This window comes from Mustela erminea, chromosome 14 (assembly GCF_009829155.1).
Source record: "Mustela erminea isolate mMusErm1 chromosome 14, mMusErm1.Pri, whole genome shotgun sequence".
NCBI lineage: Eukaryota > Metazoa > Chordata > Mammalia > Carnivora > Mustelidae > Mustela > Mustela erminea.
In genome coordinates, this window is record NC_045627.1 from 27,203,007 (window position 1) to 27,225,164 (window position 22,158).

The window sequence follows — 22,158 nt, forward strand, 5'->3', positions numbered from 1 at the left end:
TTTTTTTAAGAAGGTACTCCAACCATCAAAACCGACAGGGAATAAAGGAAATCCATCAGACATCTGGCTACTGGGGTTCTCATTAAGAACCCAACTGGGAGGGTTGTGCTGATCCACAGCAGGAGTTGGAGAGAAAGGTAGCAACGGGGTCCGGTATTTTCAAAATCAACGGGATGTGAAGCAGAAGCTATTCAAAACAATGAAACACACAAAGTGTTATGCATATATCTATGAGGACACTGCTCCCTACTTTTACCTTCAAAACCATTTCTTCGGGAAGCATGGTGTACCAGGCTCTTCATGGGCATCAGGCAGGCATGACCACCCCCATTTTATATGTAACAAAGGAGGCGACCAAGGTAATTCAGCAGGACGGTGGCAGAGTCTGGGACCCACATCCTGCACTGACCCCCAGGCTGGCGTTCTCCCACTGGATCCTGAGCAAACCTAAGAGGAATCAACTTCAGATCCCTCTAGAGTCTAGTGCATTCTCGATGCTTAAAAAGTCACGTGATCGAACGGAGATACCAAGCCACCCTGCAAGCTCCCTTGGAGGATGGGACGTCTCCCTGTAAACGCTGCATACAGCGTGATTAGCTGGCCCTGAACAGCCTCCACACGGGTGCACCCAACCCTCTCCACACTGAACACAACTGCCACTGCTCTGCAAGCAAGCACATTCCTGGCTAAAAAAAAAAAAAAAGTTTAAAATCTGACATAGTGTTCTAATACTGGAAATGTTGACTAAACAGATGCTGGTTTTCCTCCAACTGATTTTGATGTGCAACTCCAAAAAAAGCTGGTCAACCTTGCAGGGACCCAGAAAAAAAGCAGATGTGAGAAGGTGCTTACAGTGACAAGTCTATTTTTAGCTCACTCTTTAAAACTCAGGTTCTGCAAGATCAAGCAGTAATTAAAAGAAACGAGAACTGGACAGAGAACAAGGAGAGCTCCTGCATTTCAGACGCAAAGACCCCGATGGGACAATTACCACTCGTGAAGAAAAAAACAGCAAAGCGTGCACATCTCCACCTAACGTTTTTATTCATAAACATTATCTGTAGGTCCTACCTCAGGCATAGGTGACATCTCTAGTGAAGATACCATCCTTGCCCCGAAGCAGTTTACCTACACTAAGCTTAAATGATAGCTACTGGTTTTAGAAAAATGAACTTTAGTCTAAAACCTTTAAACCCTTTACAAAGTCTTTTTTTTTAATATTCTTTTTTTTTTTTTTTTTTTAAAGCATTATTCTTCCACCCTGTGGTAAATGAAAACACTAAAGGATGCAATCTAACGTTGAAAAATGTCTGGCCCACAAAGCCGCATTTGTCACAGAATGTTAATCTGAGAAAAGGTAAGGCTGTCTTTGGCTTACAGGAAAACATTCCTGTTCAAACAGATGGTCTATATTGTCAATATCTGATTAGGTATTCCCTTTAAGAATACAGATTAAACTAGTAATAAAAACCATAAAAGCTCTCAATTTTAAGAGGCTTTTTCCTCTCAAGAGCTATACCCTAAGGAGAACTTGGTGGTTAAAGCTGTTGTTGCCGTAACTCAAGTAAGGTCCCTGGGTTACACTAATCCATTTGGAAAAGATCGAGCCGTCCTGAGATCTGTTCACCGAAGATTCACAAGGTTCATCGTCCCCAAAAGACAGAGCTGGAACAAACAGCTTTGCTGCCTGCTTTGTTCTGCCATCTCTCAGGTGACAGGCAATTTCAGAGCAAGCACAGAGTTTCTGAACAGAACACGAGAAGCAGAAAACAGGGTTCTTCCTTGGAACAAAGAAACCACCAATACAAAGAACACAGAAATATAGAACCCCCCCCCACCACCACCACCCTTCAAATCATTAGAGAATAAAGATGAGCAAGAGGGAGGGGGCAGAGCAAAGAAGGGATCTTGAGAAACTAACCACCACAGAGTTGACCTGAGGAAAATTCAGTAATTGTTTTCAACAGATACCATATAAATTCAAGCCACTCAGCCCTAACGGGGCTGGAACCGACATCCTGAATCCACCCTTCTGTGTTAAAGTCGTAGCTCATGACACCACAAACAAAAACCCTAAAGGGAGCATGGCTTAGGCTGACGAAAGACCAGCTACCAGAAATAAACCCCACTTTCAGTGGCATCTTTGAAGTAGGCACAAAACTCAAGGCATGATTTTACATTTCTAATCAAAGGTTTTAACAATTTATAAGCAATTTTTTAAAAAAGATTTTATTTGACAGACACAGAGAGAGACAGAGAGATCACAAGTAGGCAGAGTGGCAGAGGGAGAGGGGGAAAACAGGCCCCCAGCTGAGCAGGGAGCCCCATGCAGGACTTGATCCCAGAACTCTGGGATCATGACCTGAGCTAAAGGCAGATGCTTAACTGACTGAGCCACCCAGGAGCTCCTTTATGCGCAATTTTAAATCTTCCAAGAAGGTCTGTGATCCTGAACTAGAACAAAAAAATAACTGAAACTGAGAAGTAAATAGTCAAGCAAATTCTATTAATGTGTTTGAAATAAACTCATGTATTCCCCTTAAATATATCTAAAGCAAAATGCTTAGGCAGATTAAAATTTTTTTAATCAGAATTTTCTATAAATACACTTTATAAAGTCAATCACAAAGATTATGAAACCGAGTTTTATAACTCCTACTTGTGCAATATATTATTAACATTAACAAAAAACCCCTGTAGAATGGAAATTCTGTTATGTAACAGATGATGCACTGGTAGCATATTTTTGATGGAATTAGGGTTATATGAACGAGGGTTTACTCCTTAGGATTCAGCACTTAAATAAATAAATAAATAAATAATAAACATAACTGAGAAAGCCATAAGCAAAGATACAAAGTATAAACCTATAAAATTCTAAGTACTAAAGCTTGAGCATTTTGTTACTATATCCACTCGTTACATACTGAGCCCAAAAGCAAACTTCCAGCCCATTACAAAATGCAAGTATAACATTATTTTGAGCTAAAACAGGCTAGGCTTACGCATCATTCAATCACTTATAACTACCACCTTTTTTATGATTTACAACGGCTTCCTGGAGCCACTTCTGTGAACCAGGCATCTTACGTAATAGATTCAAGACCTCTTCACTGAAGAGTTCACTCTCTAGCACGTAGAGACGCTAAAAACCGTTCAGCTGCGAGAACCCCCACAGGCGCACCTGCAGGCTCCCGAGCCAGGCCTCCCACCCAGCATGCGGCAGGTCTGCCAAATTCCAGTCTGGGCGGAATGGGCGTGTGCAAGTCTGGGACTGCTGTCAGTTCAGCCAATGCCAAGTGAGGCGAGACTTCCAGCCACCGGCCCCAGCACCCAGGTTTTCGTGCAACTTCTGAATCAGCTCAAGCTGCCCCCACCTCGGCTCTCCTTAGTCCACGCTAGTATTTCTCTCTGGGTACTTACACCACCCAGCCCTGCAGCCGACAGCCTTGGTTTACTGACAACCACCAAGGACTAGAACTACATGCCCCCAGTAGAGACCCCCAGAGGACAATAACTATTAAGTCATTGGGTTGTTAAAAACAATTATCAATGTTATTCATAGAAGCTTTGCAAAAAAGTTCAAAAAGATCTCTCACAACACTGAGTTTTTTATGAACCAACTTTTCAACTGCTCCACTGAGGAGCCTGAGCAGAAAGACAGCCTCCCACTTCAAATCCATTATATCACCACTAAATGCCTCTGGGGCCCACACTTATTCCCACCTCCAAACCCCTTCTGTTACTGGTACCATTATTCTCAATCAACACCTCACATCTCATCAGTTACCAATTGGCAGTAAGTCAGCCTCCATAACAGCTGTCAAACCACCCTCTTCTTCCTGTGCTCACGGCCCCAATCTCGTCCAACTCTTTCATTCCTCTTCTCTGGGCCACAGCCAAAGCCTCCTAACAGATCTCCCGAGATCCAGGGTAGGTCATCCTGGCAGACAAAGCCTAATACTTCAGGACTTTGCTCAAAACCCTTCATTGGCTCCCTACAAACTGCAAAGGTGTAACATGCCAAAGCCACATTCAAGTCCTTCCACGATCCAGTCCCTCTGCAAAAGTTTCCCTTGCTTTCCTCATGCTATTTCACACTCTCAAATGACATCCTAAGGTTTGCAAACCTAAATGCCTTCAGGGTCCAGACATCTAGCAAAGAGGGATGAGCCTCAGCACAGAGAGTGGTTTTAACTGCGGATAAAGGCAAAGTTCAAGACTCTTCCTAAAACATAAAATTTAAAAAAAAAAACAAAACCCATCATGCTGGGCAAACACTTCTGGAGACCACTCCAGTCCAGGCTTACAGACTACAAGCTCTGTGAGTCACGTGGGACCATGGTACCACGAGCTGTGCCCCCGTGGCCCCACAACCCTGATCACACTGTGCCCTCTGGTACAGTGCCTGAATCCCTCCCTCCAACCTACCGCAAGAGTGGGCCGGCTCAGAAAACACCTTCCACAGAGCCTTCCCACATGCCTTCCTTCCTTCTTCAAGCTGCGAGGAGCACACTGTTCTACCCATACATTATAATGTCTAGTTCATGGTGTGTTTCCTATCCTATGAGTTCCTTCCAAGAGCAGCCAACACGTCAAGGCTCCAGATATTATGTCCCAAGCATTTTACGTCCACAATGATGGATACTATTATCTGCATTTTACGAAGGACAAAACCACAGTGAGGAGATGTCAAGTACCTGCCCGAAGTCACACAGCTGGGGGAAGGAGTCAATCTAGGGTTAAACACAAGGTCTCTGCCTTTGGAACCTTTGTCCCTTCCCCTGACATGTGCAGCCCCCCTCAAGTTCCAGCATACATCCTCAATCACCCTGATAGGACTGCAAGCTCCGCGAACAGCAGTGGCCAGCACATACGAATTCCATTCCAGATCATGCAGAAGATGCCTTGTCTGGGCAAATACTGACTGGAGAGATGATAAAAGTCTCACTTCCTTTAGAAGAAGCATCAAGATGAACGAAACCACTAGGCAAGCATCAAGGGTGCCATTACTACATACATAGTACTCTCAGGTGACCAGCACCAAACTCAAGAAATGAAATTTGCCAGCTCCCCCGAAGACTGCGATGTCCCTTCCAAACCAGAGCCCCCATCCCTGAGAGGTCATCACTCTCCTGATTTTCACCTAGGATAAGAATTCCTTGCATTTCTTTAAAAAAAAAAAAACAAAAAAAAGACTTTGTTGCCTATGTATTTCTAAACATTAGTTTTGCATTCTTTTTTTGTCTAGCTTCTGCTAAATAAACTTGTGATTTCATTCACCCACGTTACTGATTCTAACGGTATTTTTATTGCCTTTTAATAGCCCAATGATATTATCCACACAATTTATCCACTCATGGATAATGGGTATTTGGGTCATTTCTGGTTTTTTACTCTGGCGAACAATGCCACAAAGAACATTCTTCTATACATCTGGTGCACATGTGCACACACTGGGAAATACATCCAGGAGTGAAAGTGCCGAGTTACACACAGTGAATATTTCCAGTATCATTAGGTTATGCCAAATCGCTCTGAAAGCAGTTGCAACCACGTCCACATTCTGACAGCATTCAGAAGGCTTCTCTAGTAAGATCGTGTGGTTTATTCTGCCTTTCTTGATTACTAATGTGTACTTGTTCCTTCACTTCTTATTTGGCTATCTGCCTTTGTGAATGGTCTGTTCAAGTCTCTGTCCATTTTTCTTTGGGACCGTCCATTTTTCTTACTAATCTGTAGTTTTTTGTTGGTTATATAAAGTTGCAAATATCTCTTCCCACCCTGTGGCTTGTCTACGCATTCACTTTACATGATTGCCAATGGTATGTCTTTGTTCTTCTCTAAGCAAAATGTCTCTGTTGGGAGAATCAGTGCTGCTGCCGATCTGTAATCTTCATGTGAGTGTCTAGACATCATAAATGAATTTCTGAGCTTAGTAAGCATCTTCTTTTCTCTAGCTTACTTTACTGTAAAAATATGGTATGTAATACAGATGTGTTGACTGTTTTTGTGATCTGTTAAGGCCTCCAGTCAATTCATGGTTAAGTTTTAGGGGAGCTAGAAGTGATATACAGATTCTGACTGAGTGATAAGGAGGAGGAGTTGGACCCCTAACCCCTGTGCTGTTCAAGGATCACCTGCATTTCATCCTTGAACGTCTGGTACCACCCTCAGTGAAATCGTTTGGGCCTACAATTCTTTCACTAGGAAGGGCTGTTTCTCACACAGAATTTCTCCAATGACTAGAAAGCTCACGTGTTCCAATTCTCCTCATCCAGTTGTAGAAAGCTATGTTTTTCTAAGAATTTGTCCATTTCATGTAAAATTCCAAATGTACTGCCATATAAAATTATTCTTGAGTTATTCACTCTACTTTTGAATGTCTGTAAGAAAAGTTGTGATGTGATTCCTGTTTTCTAACAAAGATTTCAAGCTTGGTTTTTTCTTTTTTTAAATTTCTTTGAACGTAGTAAGCGCAGTTGCTTTGGAGTCTATGTCTGATAAGTCTAATAGCTACAGTATTTGTGAAGTCCACTTCTGTTCTTTTGTTTCCACTGGTTTACATCCATGAAGTCTCCTACCCCCATGTGCCTGGTTCTCCTTGTGTGCTGTGCAATGTATTGGAACTTATATTTTAGGCAAAAACCTGTAGCCTAGGATGATGGTACCTTCCTCCAAAAAAATTCCATCTTCTTCTGCCAGGAACAAGAAGCCTGGGTCTATTATAATCCACAACAAAAGCCTCACTATCTTTTCGTGATCAAGTGCTGCAGAACTGGTTAGTTCTTATCCTGAGATGGAGCTCTTCACGATTCCAGCTTCAACTGGGCTTCAGTTATCAAGGCCCCCATCTCTGGTCAGCCCCGAGCTCCAACTTCTGTAACCTCAGTTCCCGCAGTTTCCAAAGCACAGCTCAGTGCCACCTGATCCAGGAAGAACAGCAAATGTTCTCAGGACAAAAGCCACCTTGGGAGCTGCGGTCTTCTCAATTCCCACCTCCCACCCAGGGCACAGACCTGCAGATCTTCCTCATCTTGTTAGTTCTTCATGCTTTTTTAAAAAACGTAAGAGTATTCTGTCTAGCTTTTGTCTATCCTCAGTGAGGTTTGTTTGGGTTACCTCATCTGTCATTTCCTAAGTGGGGGAGGCACATGTAACTTTTGCAAGGGAGTAGCTAGGTCTCTCCAGAAAATCGTTTTTTAGATGTTGTTTTCTTGTCAGCATCCTCAACCCCAAGGACAGGTCCTCACTTCAGAGCAGAGGCTCCAGGAGAGTTCAGGCTTCCCACCCACCCAGAATATCTAACAGGCCACGTTTGAGCTTCCTGCAACCCCCAGAACATGATGGTGCTGAAAGCATTTAGAGAAATTAATGTCTTTAGAGAAATCTGGTTAGGAGGAAAATTTTTAAAAGATGCTCCACAAATAAAGAAATCCTTTCGGCCCTACAGTCGGCCGACTGCACTGAAAACCCATTCTGTCAAAACTAGCACTTTCTTCATCTGAGGACTAGAGTGTTCAGCCCAAAGAAAGAACTGACTCAAACTTGAAACATTACTGTGAATTAAAAGGCCACACCTTTATGAATAAAGATGAAAAAAAGGAAAGTAAAGGTAGTGAGCAGCAGGATGTAGCTCTGAATTTTAAGTTCATCACTGACTGGGAGGACTATAAACGGGTTTGAAATGAAAAGAGAACCTACCCAAGAAATGCAGAACATTTCTAAGTGCAAAGTCTTAAAATCATTTAAAGTGTTTCCAGCGATGGCTAAAGGCTATCTCCACTGGAGCCACTGGTCCTTTACTAACATTCATCTTTTCAACTAGAAATAACAATGCCGACTCCTAGCCTGGTGAACAAAGCAAGCTCTACTCCAGCTTCATCCAGTTATTTTTTAATGTCATTTTCCTTCTACTTTTCTTTTCCCTCTACCTGTGTTTTCCCTGACTTTTTTCAGGAAGTCAGCATGGAGGCTTAAAAGCCTTTCCTCTTGCCCTCACATTCCTGGGAGTCTGTACTGGTACATCCAAGCCAGCCCTGATGTCAACACACATACGCACACTTGGAAAGAATCTTGTGATTTCTTAAGACTAAACAACTGCATCAAGTTTATTGTGTTTTCTAATCACAATGCAAATTGTGTTGGACAGAGATTTTTGGCAGGCTACTAAACAGGAAAATTCTGGCTCGTAATTCAGCCTCTGGAGCTGCATCATTTAAAATGCATTGAAAACATCCCAGGAGCCCTTTTGCGGATGTATCGGGAACACAATGTATAAGCCCCTTGCTCCATGAAAAGAAACAAAGAACAGACAAAGCTGGTTTCAGATACTTTGTAATAAAAACAACACACACACACACACACACTCCTCTGATCCAACTGTTCTGTAAGCTATAGGTAATAGCAAATTTTTCAGACCAGCATTAACAACCCTGAAAAAAGCCCAGAGGGCCAAATGCCCAGGGCCACCTTAATGGAGAATGTATTTTAAGGTCTCTTCTCTTCTGCCATGGGGAGGGCAGAAACAGTTTTCCTTTGAATGGAGGCAATGGCATCCTAGGTTAGGTATCTTTAAAATTAACTAGAGAGTTTCCTCCCTATTTGTTGCCCCAACAGGTGATTTTGCTACCAGCACTGCCCTCCTAGTGCCCTGATAAACTCCAGGTCAAAGGCAACCCCAGACGCTGGTGCATCCGCTGACACTCTGTGCTCACCCCTGTGCCTGAGGGCCTGGCGGACACACAGCCCTTCTGGGGTTGCAGAAGCATCCACTCCAGAAAGCCATGGGGCTGGAAGGAGAAACTACTTCTCCAGAACTGAGGGGAGGAGAAGAAAAGGGTGAATGAAGTGATACGCCTCTGTCTACACGAACAAGCAGATTCAGGGATTCACTCCAATTTCACCTCTAGGTTTCCCGTCTGTGCAAACCGAGGTGGAAGAGTAACACTGCTGCACGCAGTCCTGCAGCACCGCACGGCGGGACGTCCTCTGGTAGTGCCAGCTTCCGCAGCGGCATCTGCCCTCCCTCCCCAGCTCTCTGTCCGCCACCTTTCCATGGATGCGAGGAAACATCAACTATGTGCATTCCGGAAGGCATTCTAAGGGACCAAGCCAGTAACGAGAAAGCCATGCCACTGAACAAGACATCCGGAAGACTTTTATTCTCAAGTACTCTGAATCATCAACATTCGGAATATGCCTTCCCATAAGGGCACAATAATTTCTATTAGAGCTATAGTGGCATTATTTTCCAGACTGGACCAGATCCAATTTCAAATGTGAATCAAAAGTACAAAACTATTAACCTATTTGTTATTTTAAGGTCTAAAATTTAAAAGTTGGCTTAGACTGAAAAGATTCAGAGATACAGTACCCTTCTTATCTCAGTCCTGTTCCAGGGTTTTTAAAAAAAAGAAAAAGTATTAACTCTTGGCAGCAGTGCTGGCTGAGAGAAGACTGCAGACAAGAACAGGTCTTCCCAAGGAGCAGGAAGTAAACTTGATGCATCAGGCTTACATAAAAGCCAAGTGAAAAAAAATCCACGACTGCTAAAACCACAACCAGTCTCAGCAATGTCAGGCCTTCCAGTTGGCATTGGTGATTGGTAGTTCACAGGGGAGTTAGGCATTTATTTAAAAAAAAAGAAAAAAAAAAAAGTTTGAAGGCCGAGGACCAGTGGAATAAATCATATCAAGACTGACAAGACAGTTAAGCTAGTCATTAGAGCATTCTGATAACACTAGTTCTTAATGATCACAGCATTCCAGAATCCTCTATCACCTGCAAATGCACCCAAGTGTGCAGTGGGCTTCAGTGCACTGAGCTTGGTGACAGACAGACACAACTATGACAGATCTCTGCTCTCAGAGCCAGTGACACAGAAGGTTCCAAAAGGTAAGGACAAAAAAGGCCTAGGAATTTTTAAATTTCCTTTTTAGGAAATAAGACATTTCCTAATTACAAAAATAATATATGTTGCTTTTACAAAAGGAGAAGAAAAGGGATGTAAGAAAGTTAACATAACCCGTAAGCTCGGCACCCCAGTATAACTAAAACTAACATTTTGGAAACCAGTCTTTTAGACATATTTCCCAACATGCGTGTTATATATCAAAAACTGATGAAGAGGTTGCTTACAAAACATTTCTCATAAATTTTAATTATAAATTATGGTTAAATACAACCTGTCTTTGAGGCATTCCAGAGCTCAATTTAGTTCTGATGTAGGCTTGTGCTGGGCTTACAGAAGTACTAGAAGGTTCTTTTTAGAACAGTTCTCAATCAGATAATCCCATAGCTCAAAAGGATACAGATTTTTCAGACAAGTTTTCATAAAATGAAAGTATAATTTTCTGGCTACCCAGTGGATATACACAAAAACAAGAGAGAAAGCATGCTTTTAGTGTGTTGTTTGTTTCAGTGATTTTAACATATTTGAAAATATTTGAGCTATCTCCAAACTTTATCTTCTAGGACAGAAGGATTTCCCCTCATCCACGCTTAAACAAATTTCCATTTTTAAAGGCATTAGATACCAGTTCCATCATGGCAAATGGGAAAGGAAGTGTTTCCTCCACAGCAATAATCTCAATTTGTCCTCAGACCCAAAGAATTCCTTTGAAATGCACACAGCAGCTCTGGCCAATCATTCTCAGAGACAACAGTCAAAGCGTGGTGACAAAACCAAAACTGTTCTACCAACAGCCTCTCAGTGGCCTTTGGGTGAAAAATGCTAAGCAAACACTTTCCTGGTGAACAGGTCCATGGCCTCACTTGTCAACACCTGTATGAAGTGTCTCTTGCAAGCTTTTCAAAAAAGGTCTCTCTAGAAGCACCATCCTAGAGAGCCATATTAAAGTAATTACACAATTAGAAAAGTCTATTGGTAGCAATTACTCTAAAAGCCTCCAGATGGAGATCCATTCTTCTATACTGGGTGGCAGAAAATGTGAGCCTTCCACAAAGGACTGGCTTAAGTCCCTGAGGCAAGCCTAGCGGGAGGGCACCACAGTGGGATGGGCGCCACAGGGGGGCAGCCTTCTTCCCTTGCAGCTGTCCCAGCTCTATCCAACCAGTCAAAACCAGAGGAGGCCATCAAGGATATTCACCACAAAATGGTGTACTGTGACACCTGATGTCTAAAGTGAGAGATGACCTATCACTCCACAGAACACACATAGTGCTAGAATGTGCCAGAGACCTCAACCTCAAACTCCCTGACACCTGTCTCCTTTCAAGAGCCCAAGAACCAGGAGGGGAGTGATGAGTCACTCACTGTTCAATGGGTACGGAGTCTGGTTTTCAAGAAGTTCTGGGAATGAACAGCAGTGATGGCTGCACACACAAATGGGTGAAATGGTAAATTTTGTGTTAGTGTTTATTTTGCTACAATGTATGCATGCGTGGTGTGGGGGGGGCAAATACAGATTGCCTAAGAACCACACTGGGATTCTTGGGAGGCTGTCTCAGAGACATGCTGATCATTCATTTGTCCAGATCCTACAAGTCAGATCCCAAATAAGCCAGTCTCACCAAGAGCTCCCCCAACAACAGAATCACAACTTCTTAGGAAATCCTTTATTTTGACAAAGGGCCAACCTAAGACTTGGCCACATGGAAACTATTGGTACATGTTATATACTACTCCCTGCAAAAACAATTTATTGCCCTGTTCAGGTCGTACCTTCTTTAATCTCTTCAGAAAAGATCCATCATGCCCCTCAGTTTTTAATATATGAAAAAATTTTTTCTTCTGACCAAGTAAACTACTTTTTTTTTTTTTTTAGATATAAGAATTATGAAAAAAAAATCACTATATTTCTGCAGGTTATAGCTTTATTTATAGGATGTTCAGAACTTTAAGTTCAAACCTTCTTACGCCAAATATATTATTATAACTAACTCCCTTTTCTGCTGTGCATGGCTCTTCTGTTCTCACTCTTACTTAGTGTCTTATTTTAAGAGACATCGATGGCTTTGGAGAAAAGGTACTTTATGATAAGAAACTACACATCACAGAACCACTCACAAAGAACAGGAGTAGAGCATGATGACCTTGCTAGCTTCGGGCAGCCTTAAAAATAATTTGGTACAAGACTATAAATACTAACAAACATTCAAGTTGAAAACAAAATATGTTTCTTGTAGGGTTAAAAATTAGGGCACGTGTTTACACACTAAACTCAGAAGAACAGACCATAATTGCATCCCTACAGTTCTCGAAGTAACATGCGAAGTAAGTGATCTGATGTTGCCCCCGTGAGAGAGCGCCAAAGGTCAGACTAACCACCTCCCCTTCTCTTCCTCTATATCAAAAGGCACATGAGTCTATAGAGTTTCCACACAGAAATTCTGCTGGACAATAATTCCTGACTACCTCTCTTCTTCACATTTCAACAGCCACCAGCTAAATCAAATTTTGTGCAAGAGAGTAACAGTATCTTTATTCAGCAAATAGGAAGAAAAATGAGAATGAAATAAAGATTCTGTTGCCTGGACCCCTGTATGGTCCTAACACTAGAGCTTCTACCCCAGAGCTTCCAGCCTTCTCTTACAGGAATGTCTACATTGGAAGCTTAGAAAAGGATTTAGGACATTATTTTAAAAAAGTCTCAAGTATCCTTTTATTATAACCTCCCTAAAATGTATTCTTCAACCATATCAACGAATGGAGTGGTTAGCGATGTCCCTGAACAGAAGATACGAGGAAATGCATCTATCTCTCTTAGTCACCTGACAAAGTGGAATTACTTGTCCTCCTGGCATAATTCTACATTTGCCCATGATCTTGGACAAGCTGTGGTATATAATGAAAACTTAATATTCCACTTATTCTTAAGTTCATATTAAGTGAACACAAAATAATTTGTCCTAAAACAAATTTTACTTTGTGTAATTTACTAGTAAGCTTTGAGGGGGAAAAAAAGGAGCCTCTGAATTAGGGGGAAAAAAAAAAATCAAACCTTCCTACATGTTTTGTGTTGTGTCTTCTATAAACTATTAGTGATTAACGTTAAGTTATAATAGCTGTCTGACATCTGCTCAGTAACATACTACTCACCCATCTGAACACATCTGATTGCACGTAATTTTAACAACATACCATAGATATCTTTTATTTGCCTCCTAAATTGACATTTCACTTTATATACTCATATTTTGGTGCAAAAGACCCACTCCTGTTGCAATAATGTTTATGTATTCATTATAGATTCAATGTATAAGGAGGAAGAAGTCCCACATTTAGTGTTAATCCTCGTATTTCCAAAACACCACATATAGGGGTGCCTGGGTGGCTCAGTGGGTTAAAGCCTCTGCCTTCAGCTCAGGTCATGGTCCCAGAGTCCTGGGATCGAGCCCCGCATCGGGCTTTCTGCTCAGCAGGGAGTCTGCTTCTTCCTCTCTCTCTACCTGCCTCTCTGCCTACTTGTGATCTCTGTCTGTTAAATAAATAAAATCTTTAAAAAAAACAACAACAAAAAAAACCCAAAAACACCACATATAGCAATTACTCCTGTGCTAAGGCTTCAGGCTCATCAGCAACTTTGAGAGGCGCTCAAAATATAAAATAGCGTCCCTTACCTAAGCAGATGGGTCACAGAGCCAGAGTCTTGAGTATTACATTGCTGCCATCTTTACCTGGTATTTTTAATCTCCAAAGAACTTTAGCTACAACCTCATCAGCAAATGTTTCAAGCCAAGTGCTCCATCAAAGTCATTTCTTCCTAGAGAGGAAAACAGGCAGGGAAAGACGTAAAGGGAGAAAAGATAAATTTACCTGCATCAATTTTCTGGAGAGCTCATTAGTGAGGAACTCTTCTTCCTTCTCATAATTTACAGCAAGGGTTTCTTTCTCCTTCTGCAAAGCCTGGATTTTCTTGAATAAAGTGTTACTGATGAATTCTTCCTCTTGCTCAGCCCTGGCTTGCTGTTTAAAAAAAAGGGGGGGAGGAATAAATGAAAAGAGAGCAACAACAATAACGAAAATACGTTAAGGAAACAGAAAATTTACTAGTTAAAATACAGTTCTTATTTGCAGAGGGTGCACCCATTTTAAGGAGATTTCTATTTTTAACTGTGAACCAATGCCCCCCAAGATGCATAAACCAGAGGGGCCGAGTCACAACCCCAAAAGCAAATCTGGCTATTCCCCCAAAGGGCCTTCCTGTATATGTACGGCCTCTCTTCTTAAAGTGATATTTCAAAGGCATTAATAAAGACTTTCTATTACAGTTTTTAGAATCAATCCCAATCAATCACTGGACTACAGAGAGCTCTGTAGATGGCAGACAGGTCCCATTGTGGGGCATACGCCAGCCATTCCTGCTAACTCCCTGCAGGTCTCTATATCTCAGAGGGTTATAGTTAAAATATCTAGGCAACAAGTTTTATTGAAGCAGAGAAGTTCAACTTGCTTGAAAGTAAAATCCTGTCACCTATTTAGGATGTTACTGAAAGGCTTTGGATATGCACTTTTAAAAAGCAATGCAGGTCCACATAAATTCGATGACACGCGCAACGAAGGGTAATTGTAAGGAAACACACAAGTGGCTAGAAAGTCTTACTGAAGAAGCAGGAATCCAACCAGTGAAAAGTAAGGGTGGATGAAAGGGGTTTTTTTTTTACTTTATTAATTTCCCACTAGGAATTTTTTGGAGGTGAGGGCAAAGACAGACATATTTTAAAAACAGAATTTTAGAATCAGAAGAGAAGAGGGTCTGGATAATTCAACGGAGGTGAAAATATTCTTCTGTAGCATCCCCCTAGCCCATACTATGTTTTACCAGAATAAACAGAAAAACTTAACCATCAACTTAACCATCCTTAAAGGAAATTCATCTTTTCAGAAAAACCTGTTTCAAGTGAACTCAACTCTACTCAAAACACTTTTTAAGACCATCATTGTGATGCATTCATCACAAATAATGCATTCCTGTTTTATCAGCCAAGTGGAGGCAGAAACAGCTCCATCAATTCCAAGCCGCCAGCACCTGTCACTTACAATAACACAAAGCCAGAGGGCAGGAGACAAAAGGGCAGCGGCACTAAATAATTACTACCTTTTATTGTAAAACCTCCAACAACCACCTCCAAGTCTGGTGGTTTAGATCTCTGTACATATACACTCGCCTCCCCAGCGCCCGTGCCCTAACAGCCACAGTTTCTGGGGAGCCTGTCTTCTGTGCTCCCCATCTCTGTGGCCAAAAGGAAGCACCCCAGTCCCCAGAACTGCCTGTCGAGGAATTCTACAGGAGAGCCACCCGGAGTACTTCAACTGAAAAACAGAGCTACACAAAGAATGGGAACTTTGGGAGAAGGTCCAGTAGAAACCACCTGGGATAGGTCAGGAGAACTGAGCCCCTAAGGGCACGTCTCAGCTAATAAATGTTTCTTTCCATCCAAGAGCACCCAGGGAGAGGTCCCTAGGTTCCAGTGGGCTCCCTCACACCTGATATTCTATAAGGCCCAGAAAATCTCCTGAGGACTGGTGCTTCTTCCCCTCCCCGCTTTGCAACGACTCCCCACTTCTCTTTAAAACTCACATACGTCCAGGTGTCAATACTAGTGCAACCGGGAGGAACCCAAAGTATTTACGGAGGCACACTTGACACGCAGATCCAAGCCCGCAATCTGTCCAAGCTACTTGTTTCTAGGTTTTGACTGACAACATCCTACATGATTTGAATCCTGAGAATTCTAAAAGTTACAGAACGGAAAGGTAGAGAGAACTATAATGCTGCAATTCTGCCCTTAATTTTTCGAAAAGGTGGTGTTGGCCATACATTATTATCATCAGGTCAGACTCAACCTCTTACGTGTTGCCACATGCTCAGTATTTGAGACACCTGGTGTATTTGATCACCAGCAGGGAGAGGGCCAGACTCTCCCCAGGCTCCGGGGACACCCCTCCCCTTTGCACTGGGGCCTGGAAGTAAGAAGCTGGAAATAAGGCACAAGCCCTAAATGTCTGTCGGTGGAGCTTGCTCCCCTGCCTCTCCCTTCATCTAACCATTAAGTTTCAGGGACAACAGACTTCAGTATAACATAAAACAGAACTCCGCGATGAAAAGCAGATTTGTGTTTGCCAGGGGCTGGGGGGCGGGGGAAGGGGCGTGCGTGTAAGATGGGAAGCGACTGCTAATGAGCACGGGACAAATTCTTTCTGGGGCGATGAAAATGTTCTGAAATCAGTGCTAACGGTTTACACAACCTTGTGAATATACTAAAAATCAATGAGGTGTATACACTTTAAAAGGGTGGATTTTATCGTACGTGAATTATATCTCGATTAAGAAAAAGCACTCTGAATAATTAGCAGGGTCTGTATTTCACGGAGCACCTGGCTTCCTTTGCAGTTCTTCCCAGAGAAAGCAGCAAAATTTTAAAAGGATGGGGGTGGGGAGGCGTTGAAGAGCCCCAGATCTGCTATAAAGTGCCTTCCCAAGTAAGTGACACACCACCAGTCGTGAGGTTGAGGCTTTAGCTAACAAAATTATTCACCATTTTAAAATAGCCATTTAATTCTAGGCAAAGCCCATTAATGGAAAATGCTGCTCTCAGGACCCCTGAATAACATGCGGAACTGCTCTGGGGAGCCTCTCTAACTTCACGGGGGCTGGACAGGCCCTCACAGACTCCATCAAAGGCCTCCTTTTTGCCACGTTTTCATCCGAACCCAGGTTGGGGGTTAGTCTGCCTCCCGTGGCATCTGACATCCAGAGGAAAACCACTAGGAGAACAAGATTCCAAGTCCCCAAAAATGTTAAACCAAGTCCACCCTCTTTCTAACTGGTCACAACCACTGTAGGAATGAACACATAAATGAGGACAAAAGGCAAGCTGTTATATCCAAGAGAGCCTCAGAGAAAATTGTTTAGAATATCAGACAGAGTGGACGGAAAACCAGGGGTGAACTTGATGCCCAGAGTCTGCGTGGAGAGCCACACAAAGCAGCCAGCATCTGCCACTTCCCCTGCAGCCGTCTCCCACCATGGGCTGTGTCTGCCCAGTGTCAGTCTGGGGCCTGGCTCTTTTTACCCCTAACTCCAAAACAAGCCTTTTATTTAAGCTGTAAGTGAATTAACCTTCCAATTTATCTCCCCCCCCCCCAACCACCACCACCAAAGACAAAAGCCTGGGAGAGAGTGGCCTAGGAGCAAAGAAGCAAGGCCCAGGCACCATTCACCAGGGGGACAGATAAAACAAGCTACTGCTTCCCTTTTTATTAGAAATGCTTGACAATTTCAGCATACCTAAAGACATCCAAATTTGAAAATAAAACTGTATTTCAAAAGCTAAATATAAGAATCATGGTTCACCTGTAACACCATAAACTCCCAAAAGAAAATGTGAACATAAAATTAGGAATGCTCTGAAGGAGGAAAACTTTACTCTGTGTTCTGCCTATGTCTGTAGAGTTGAAGACTGGGAAAATCCAGGGAAAATTTTTTCAGTATCTGTGATTATAGCTGCATGTTCAATATGGTTCTGGATGTTGTGTTTAGAAACTGAGTGGCTCTGGTGTAACCATACTCACTTATTCCCCTAGCAATAATCATCTGAGGTCTGTAAACACAAGGACCACAGCAGAAGGCATCTCACCATCACTCACTCTTTCCCCTGCCTATCAAAAATCCAACACCAAAAAAGAGGGAAATAGTAAAGAAATAGGGGAGAAAGCAGAACAGGAGAAATTTACGAAGTACTCTGGCAAAAATAAACACCAACAAGATTCTTAGAAGAATTATTTTCTCCCCAGTCACCACATATTTAGGCAACCATACTCTGAGCACAATTTTCTGTGAAGAAGGAAAACAGCCCATTCTGATCCAATGCTAGGATGACCACCAGGGCACAAATCTGATAGGAGTTTCCAGTGTGATTGTTTAGGGTTTCTGCTCTTTATCGCAGCATTCTGGAGATCAAGGGCGGGGGGAGAAAGGAGAATTCAAAAACTCTCAACAGTAGCATTCACTGCTGATGAGAAAAATCCGAGTGCCAAAACCAAACTCATGTAGGATGATGCAATTCCTGATCTATCAAGCATGAGAAAAAGAACAGTTTTCCAAAGCAGGCAATCAATATTTGATAGCAGCCATAGGTAGAGGGTATAATCAAGAGAAGATACGAGTGACTACCAAGGTAGCACATTAGCATTTGTTTTTAAAAATTACTTTTAAGTTGATTGCTGACTTGTCTTAATGACAAAAAATCATAAACGTAAGATTACCTTGAAGCTCAAATGCTTAAGAATCCAGGCAGGCTCTATTTATTATTTTAATTATCTAAATTTAGGAATCTATTTGAATATATTATTTAAATTCACTATTCTGTTGCCTAGTCACTTACAATCTGTATTTTAATGATCTTAACATCTCAGTTTGAAACAGCATCGGAAACCAAATTGTTAAAATCGCAGGAGCCACCCAACACAAAGCCAGGGAAGTGACTGAAACCCTGTGCTGTCTCCGCTGTCATTTACAAGGGTCACCACAGCACAGTCCGGGGAGATGCTGAGTTCAACAGAACCCATGCCGGATGGCTGGTGCCTCTCAGAGGATTTGCCTGAATATCAGCCATACCACTGGGTTTATTCACAACAAACCACTGTCCTGCCGCGGTCCTGCTGGATCTGTTTAACACTGAAGTACCAGTACCACAGGGGTGGGTGGCAGGCGACACAGAAGATAAGTCCGTTAAGTACCTTCACTTCTTCGATTAGAAGAACAAGAGAGATGATTTCACACATCAGATGTGTGAGCATTAGAATTTCCCACTTAGTGGAAGCACTAGGTTGTTTTGTCTTTCCTCCATGTACTGCATACTACCTAGGCTTATAGTAAGAACAGTTAATAATCAGTAAATTCAAACACTTATTTATTGTATTCCAGTATTGCCAGCAAGTCACTGAGTACACTGGATCAGAGCAGAATCACTGTCAGCCTTGCCACTGGGCTATTCTATCCCAGACACTATGCCCAGGCCATCTGCAGGACTGCAGGGCAAGAGAGAAACAGCAAGAAAGGGTGAGTACAGGACAAGAAGAACTCAGAGAATCTCGAGGTTAAGAAGGACTCCAATAGCTACTAGGTTTTATCAACCTGCTGTGCCTCTCAGATCAGCTTCAGTGAACACCAGGCCTCACCACTCTGCTGTCAGACTGCCTACTTCACAAGATGTCCACCTCCAGCTGAGTGACCCCAGACAAGCCATGTGACCTCTTGGGACCACTGCTTTCTCCTCTGTAAAGTGAAAAGAATGGCACCCCCTTCTGGGTTGGTGTGAAGATAAATTCATATACTTCAAAGAAAGAGCTCAGCATAGTATCTTGCCTAAGGAAGCACTCAAAAGATAGTTACCAAAAAGCCTGGGAAGAAGCATGTACAAGAGGATTAATGAGAAAACAATGAAGTCTTATGGAGTTCCCTTCATTTAATGAAAAGTTGAAAGGGGCTTAACTATGGCACATCCATAGAAAAATATTGAGGAACCATAAAAAAATTATATATATATATAGATAGATAGATAGATAGATAGATAGATAGTATATTATATATTATAGATTATATATAGATTATATATTATATATATAATATATAGATATCTATATGTATATGTATATAGTATCTATATGTATATAGAGATCTATATATATATGGTTTGCGCTTACTATCATGAAAAGATGTCCAACAACAAATGGTTAAGTGAAATATCAAAATGGAATGTTTATATCTGAAGTAGAAGGACCCTCTTTTTTTTTCCCAAAGAAAAGCCACACCTCAAGGACACAATGCACTATAATAGAAACAATCTATTTATAGTTCCACACATACACACTAACTCATGATCAGCAAAGGCTTCAGATATTCAAGTTCTCAGAAACTATAAAATAGTTTTATCTGAAACATTACAAAGAAAGAAAATATGGTGAATGAGCAGCAAGAGAATGGATCAGGCAGGTTTGAAAAAGAAAAGAGAATTTCTTGAAATAAATGTTTAAATTCATCTTACATTTTGTATTTCAATACCAAATTTGACAGAGCTGATTAGCAAACACTGAAAGACATAAAATTAATCCAGAATGTAGCACAAAGAAACAAGAAAGTGGGAAATGGGGAGGATATCAGTAGATACAAGGAAGAAATGAAAAATCTGACACATTATCTCACTAAAGATTAAGAGGGAAAAAATACTTGAAGAGATGATGGTTTCAGATGGTGTATCTCAGAAATACCATCTGAGAACATCCCTGAACTAATGAAAGACATGAATCTACAGATATAGGAAGTACAAAGAATTGGTACCTAGACACATTTTGATCCAACTGTACCACATTAAGACAAAAATCTTAAAAACAGTCTAAAGAAAAGACAGATCATCCATAAAGAAAAAGCAGACTAACAATCACTTCTCAGCATCGACAGGGAAAGGGGACAACAGAATATTCTCAAAATGCTAAGACACAACAAGCAGCAAACTGTACTGGGATATCAAGACGAACTGTCTTTAAACAAACAAAACTCACATTTCTAATATAAACCAACACTGAGTTTATTACCAGTAGATCTACACTAAGAAAGCTGCTACAGGATGGACTTATCCCAGAACTGTCTACAATGCACAAAGAACTGAGGAGCAAACAAACTAGTAAAAATGAAGGATAATCTCAACAAAGACAACATCTAGTCTGTGAGGTGAAACTGTCAGTGAGTCCTCTTGCTCAACTAAAGACCCCAATAGTTAAAACCAGAAAGAGACAAGTCGGCTTAGCTCATGCTCTAACTATAACCCACTGGGCTTTTCTTACCACACTTTCTGGAGGCATTGGAGATGTTCTGTCGTGACCAGAACATTCCAACTGTCAAGACCAGAAGTGTATACCTAGAAGACCACACACCACCAAATCCCCTTCCTTGCCCATGATTTCGGGCTACACATATACCAATTCCACCCATGACCATGTGTCCCCCATCTGCTTTCTTGCAGGACCCCTCGGAACCTCTCCATAAAACCACCAGGGGTTGACCTTGTGGGAGGTCAGTTGTTAAGGCTTACTGAGCCTGACTGCATCCAAAATAAATTTCTCCCTTTCTCTTTTCGAAATCCCTCTTGATACTTACTGGTTGCAACAAGTTTATCTGGCAATAGTGTTGGCAAACCCAGCCAGGGGCTATGCTCTTAATTTGTCCAGTCCCCCTGGAACTACCCAGCCGAGTGGGTGGTGACAGCAGGATACCAGGACTCCCCCCGTTCCTTCCGGCGTTTTGGGCTGTGCTAGGTCATTCAGAAACAAAAATACTGACGCAGAACCCAAATACTAAATAGTAATAGTGTCAATCTAAAGGGATGGTGAGAATTAAAACATTTTAAGGTCCTCATATTTCCTAAAGATCTAATATATTTCTTTTAAATGTGCACAGTAGAATTTCAAGTATAACTAGTAAATGAATAGAAATAGAGAACTCCTAAACCAGCAGAAAAATATTTTAAGTTAAAAGGTACAAAAAGAAAGAAAAAGATGGTAGAAAGAAGGAAACTACCTTAGTCATCATAACAAACACAAGCAAGACTAAACTAGACAGATTGTGAGATGGGAGGGGGAGCGCAACACTGAGAAGGTATTAGAAGAAAGTTCTAAGTACAGAGATGAAAAAAAGATATACCACACAAACAATAACCTAACCCCGGGGACACAGGATTATATTAATATCTGTCTTAAACAGATTTTACAACAAAACACATTTTTGGGAAGTTCTATCAAGCACAGAAAAATAAATAAGACAAAAATTCAAAGTACGATGGCTGGTAAAGAAAAAACAAAACTATCATTATTGGCAGCATTATTTAAAAACTATAAAACTCAGAGGCATGGGTGGCTCAGGAGGTTAAACATCTGATTCTTGATTTCAGCTCAGGTCGTGATCTCAGTGTCCTGAGATCTAGCCCTGCATTGGGTTCAGGGCTGAGGCAGGGAGTCTGCTTAAAGATTCTCTCTCCCCTTCTGCCTCTGCCCCTCCCCCTGCTTCCATGCTGGCTCTCTCTCAAATAAACAAATCTTTAAAAAATAAAAATAAAAACCTATAAAACTCTCCTGAAAATTCAAATAATTAGAAGGCAAACAATACCATGGCATTTTGTACATACCAGCCATAAACA

At 41.7% G+C, this 22,158-nt stretch overlaps 1 protein-coding gene across 1 annotated transcript in view; it reads right to left on the reverse strand.

Annotated features, from left to right (window-relative positions):
* The window catches only part of CCDC6 (coiled-coil domain containing 6), a 105,413-nt gene that overhangs the window by 37,886 nt on the left and 45,369 nt on the right, over nucleotides 1–22,158 (reverse strand). The window contains exon 2 of the mRNA XM_032311669.1: nucleotides 13,781–13,930. Coding sequence (XP_032167560.1) covers nucleotides 13,781–13,930 — 150 coding nt within the window. The remainder of the gene's footprint in view (nucleotides 1–13,780; nucleotides 13,931–22,158) is intronic.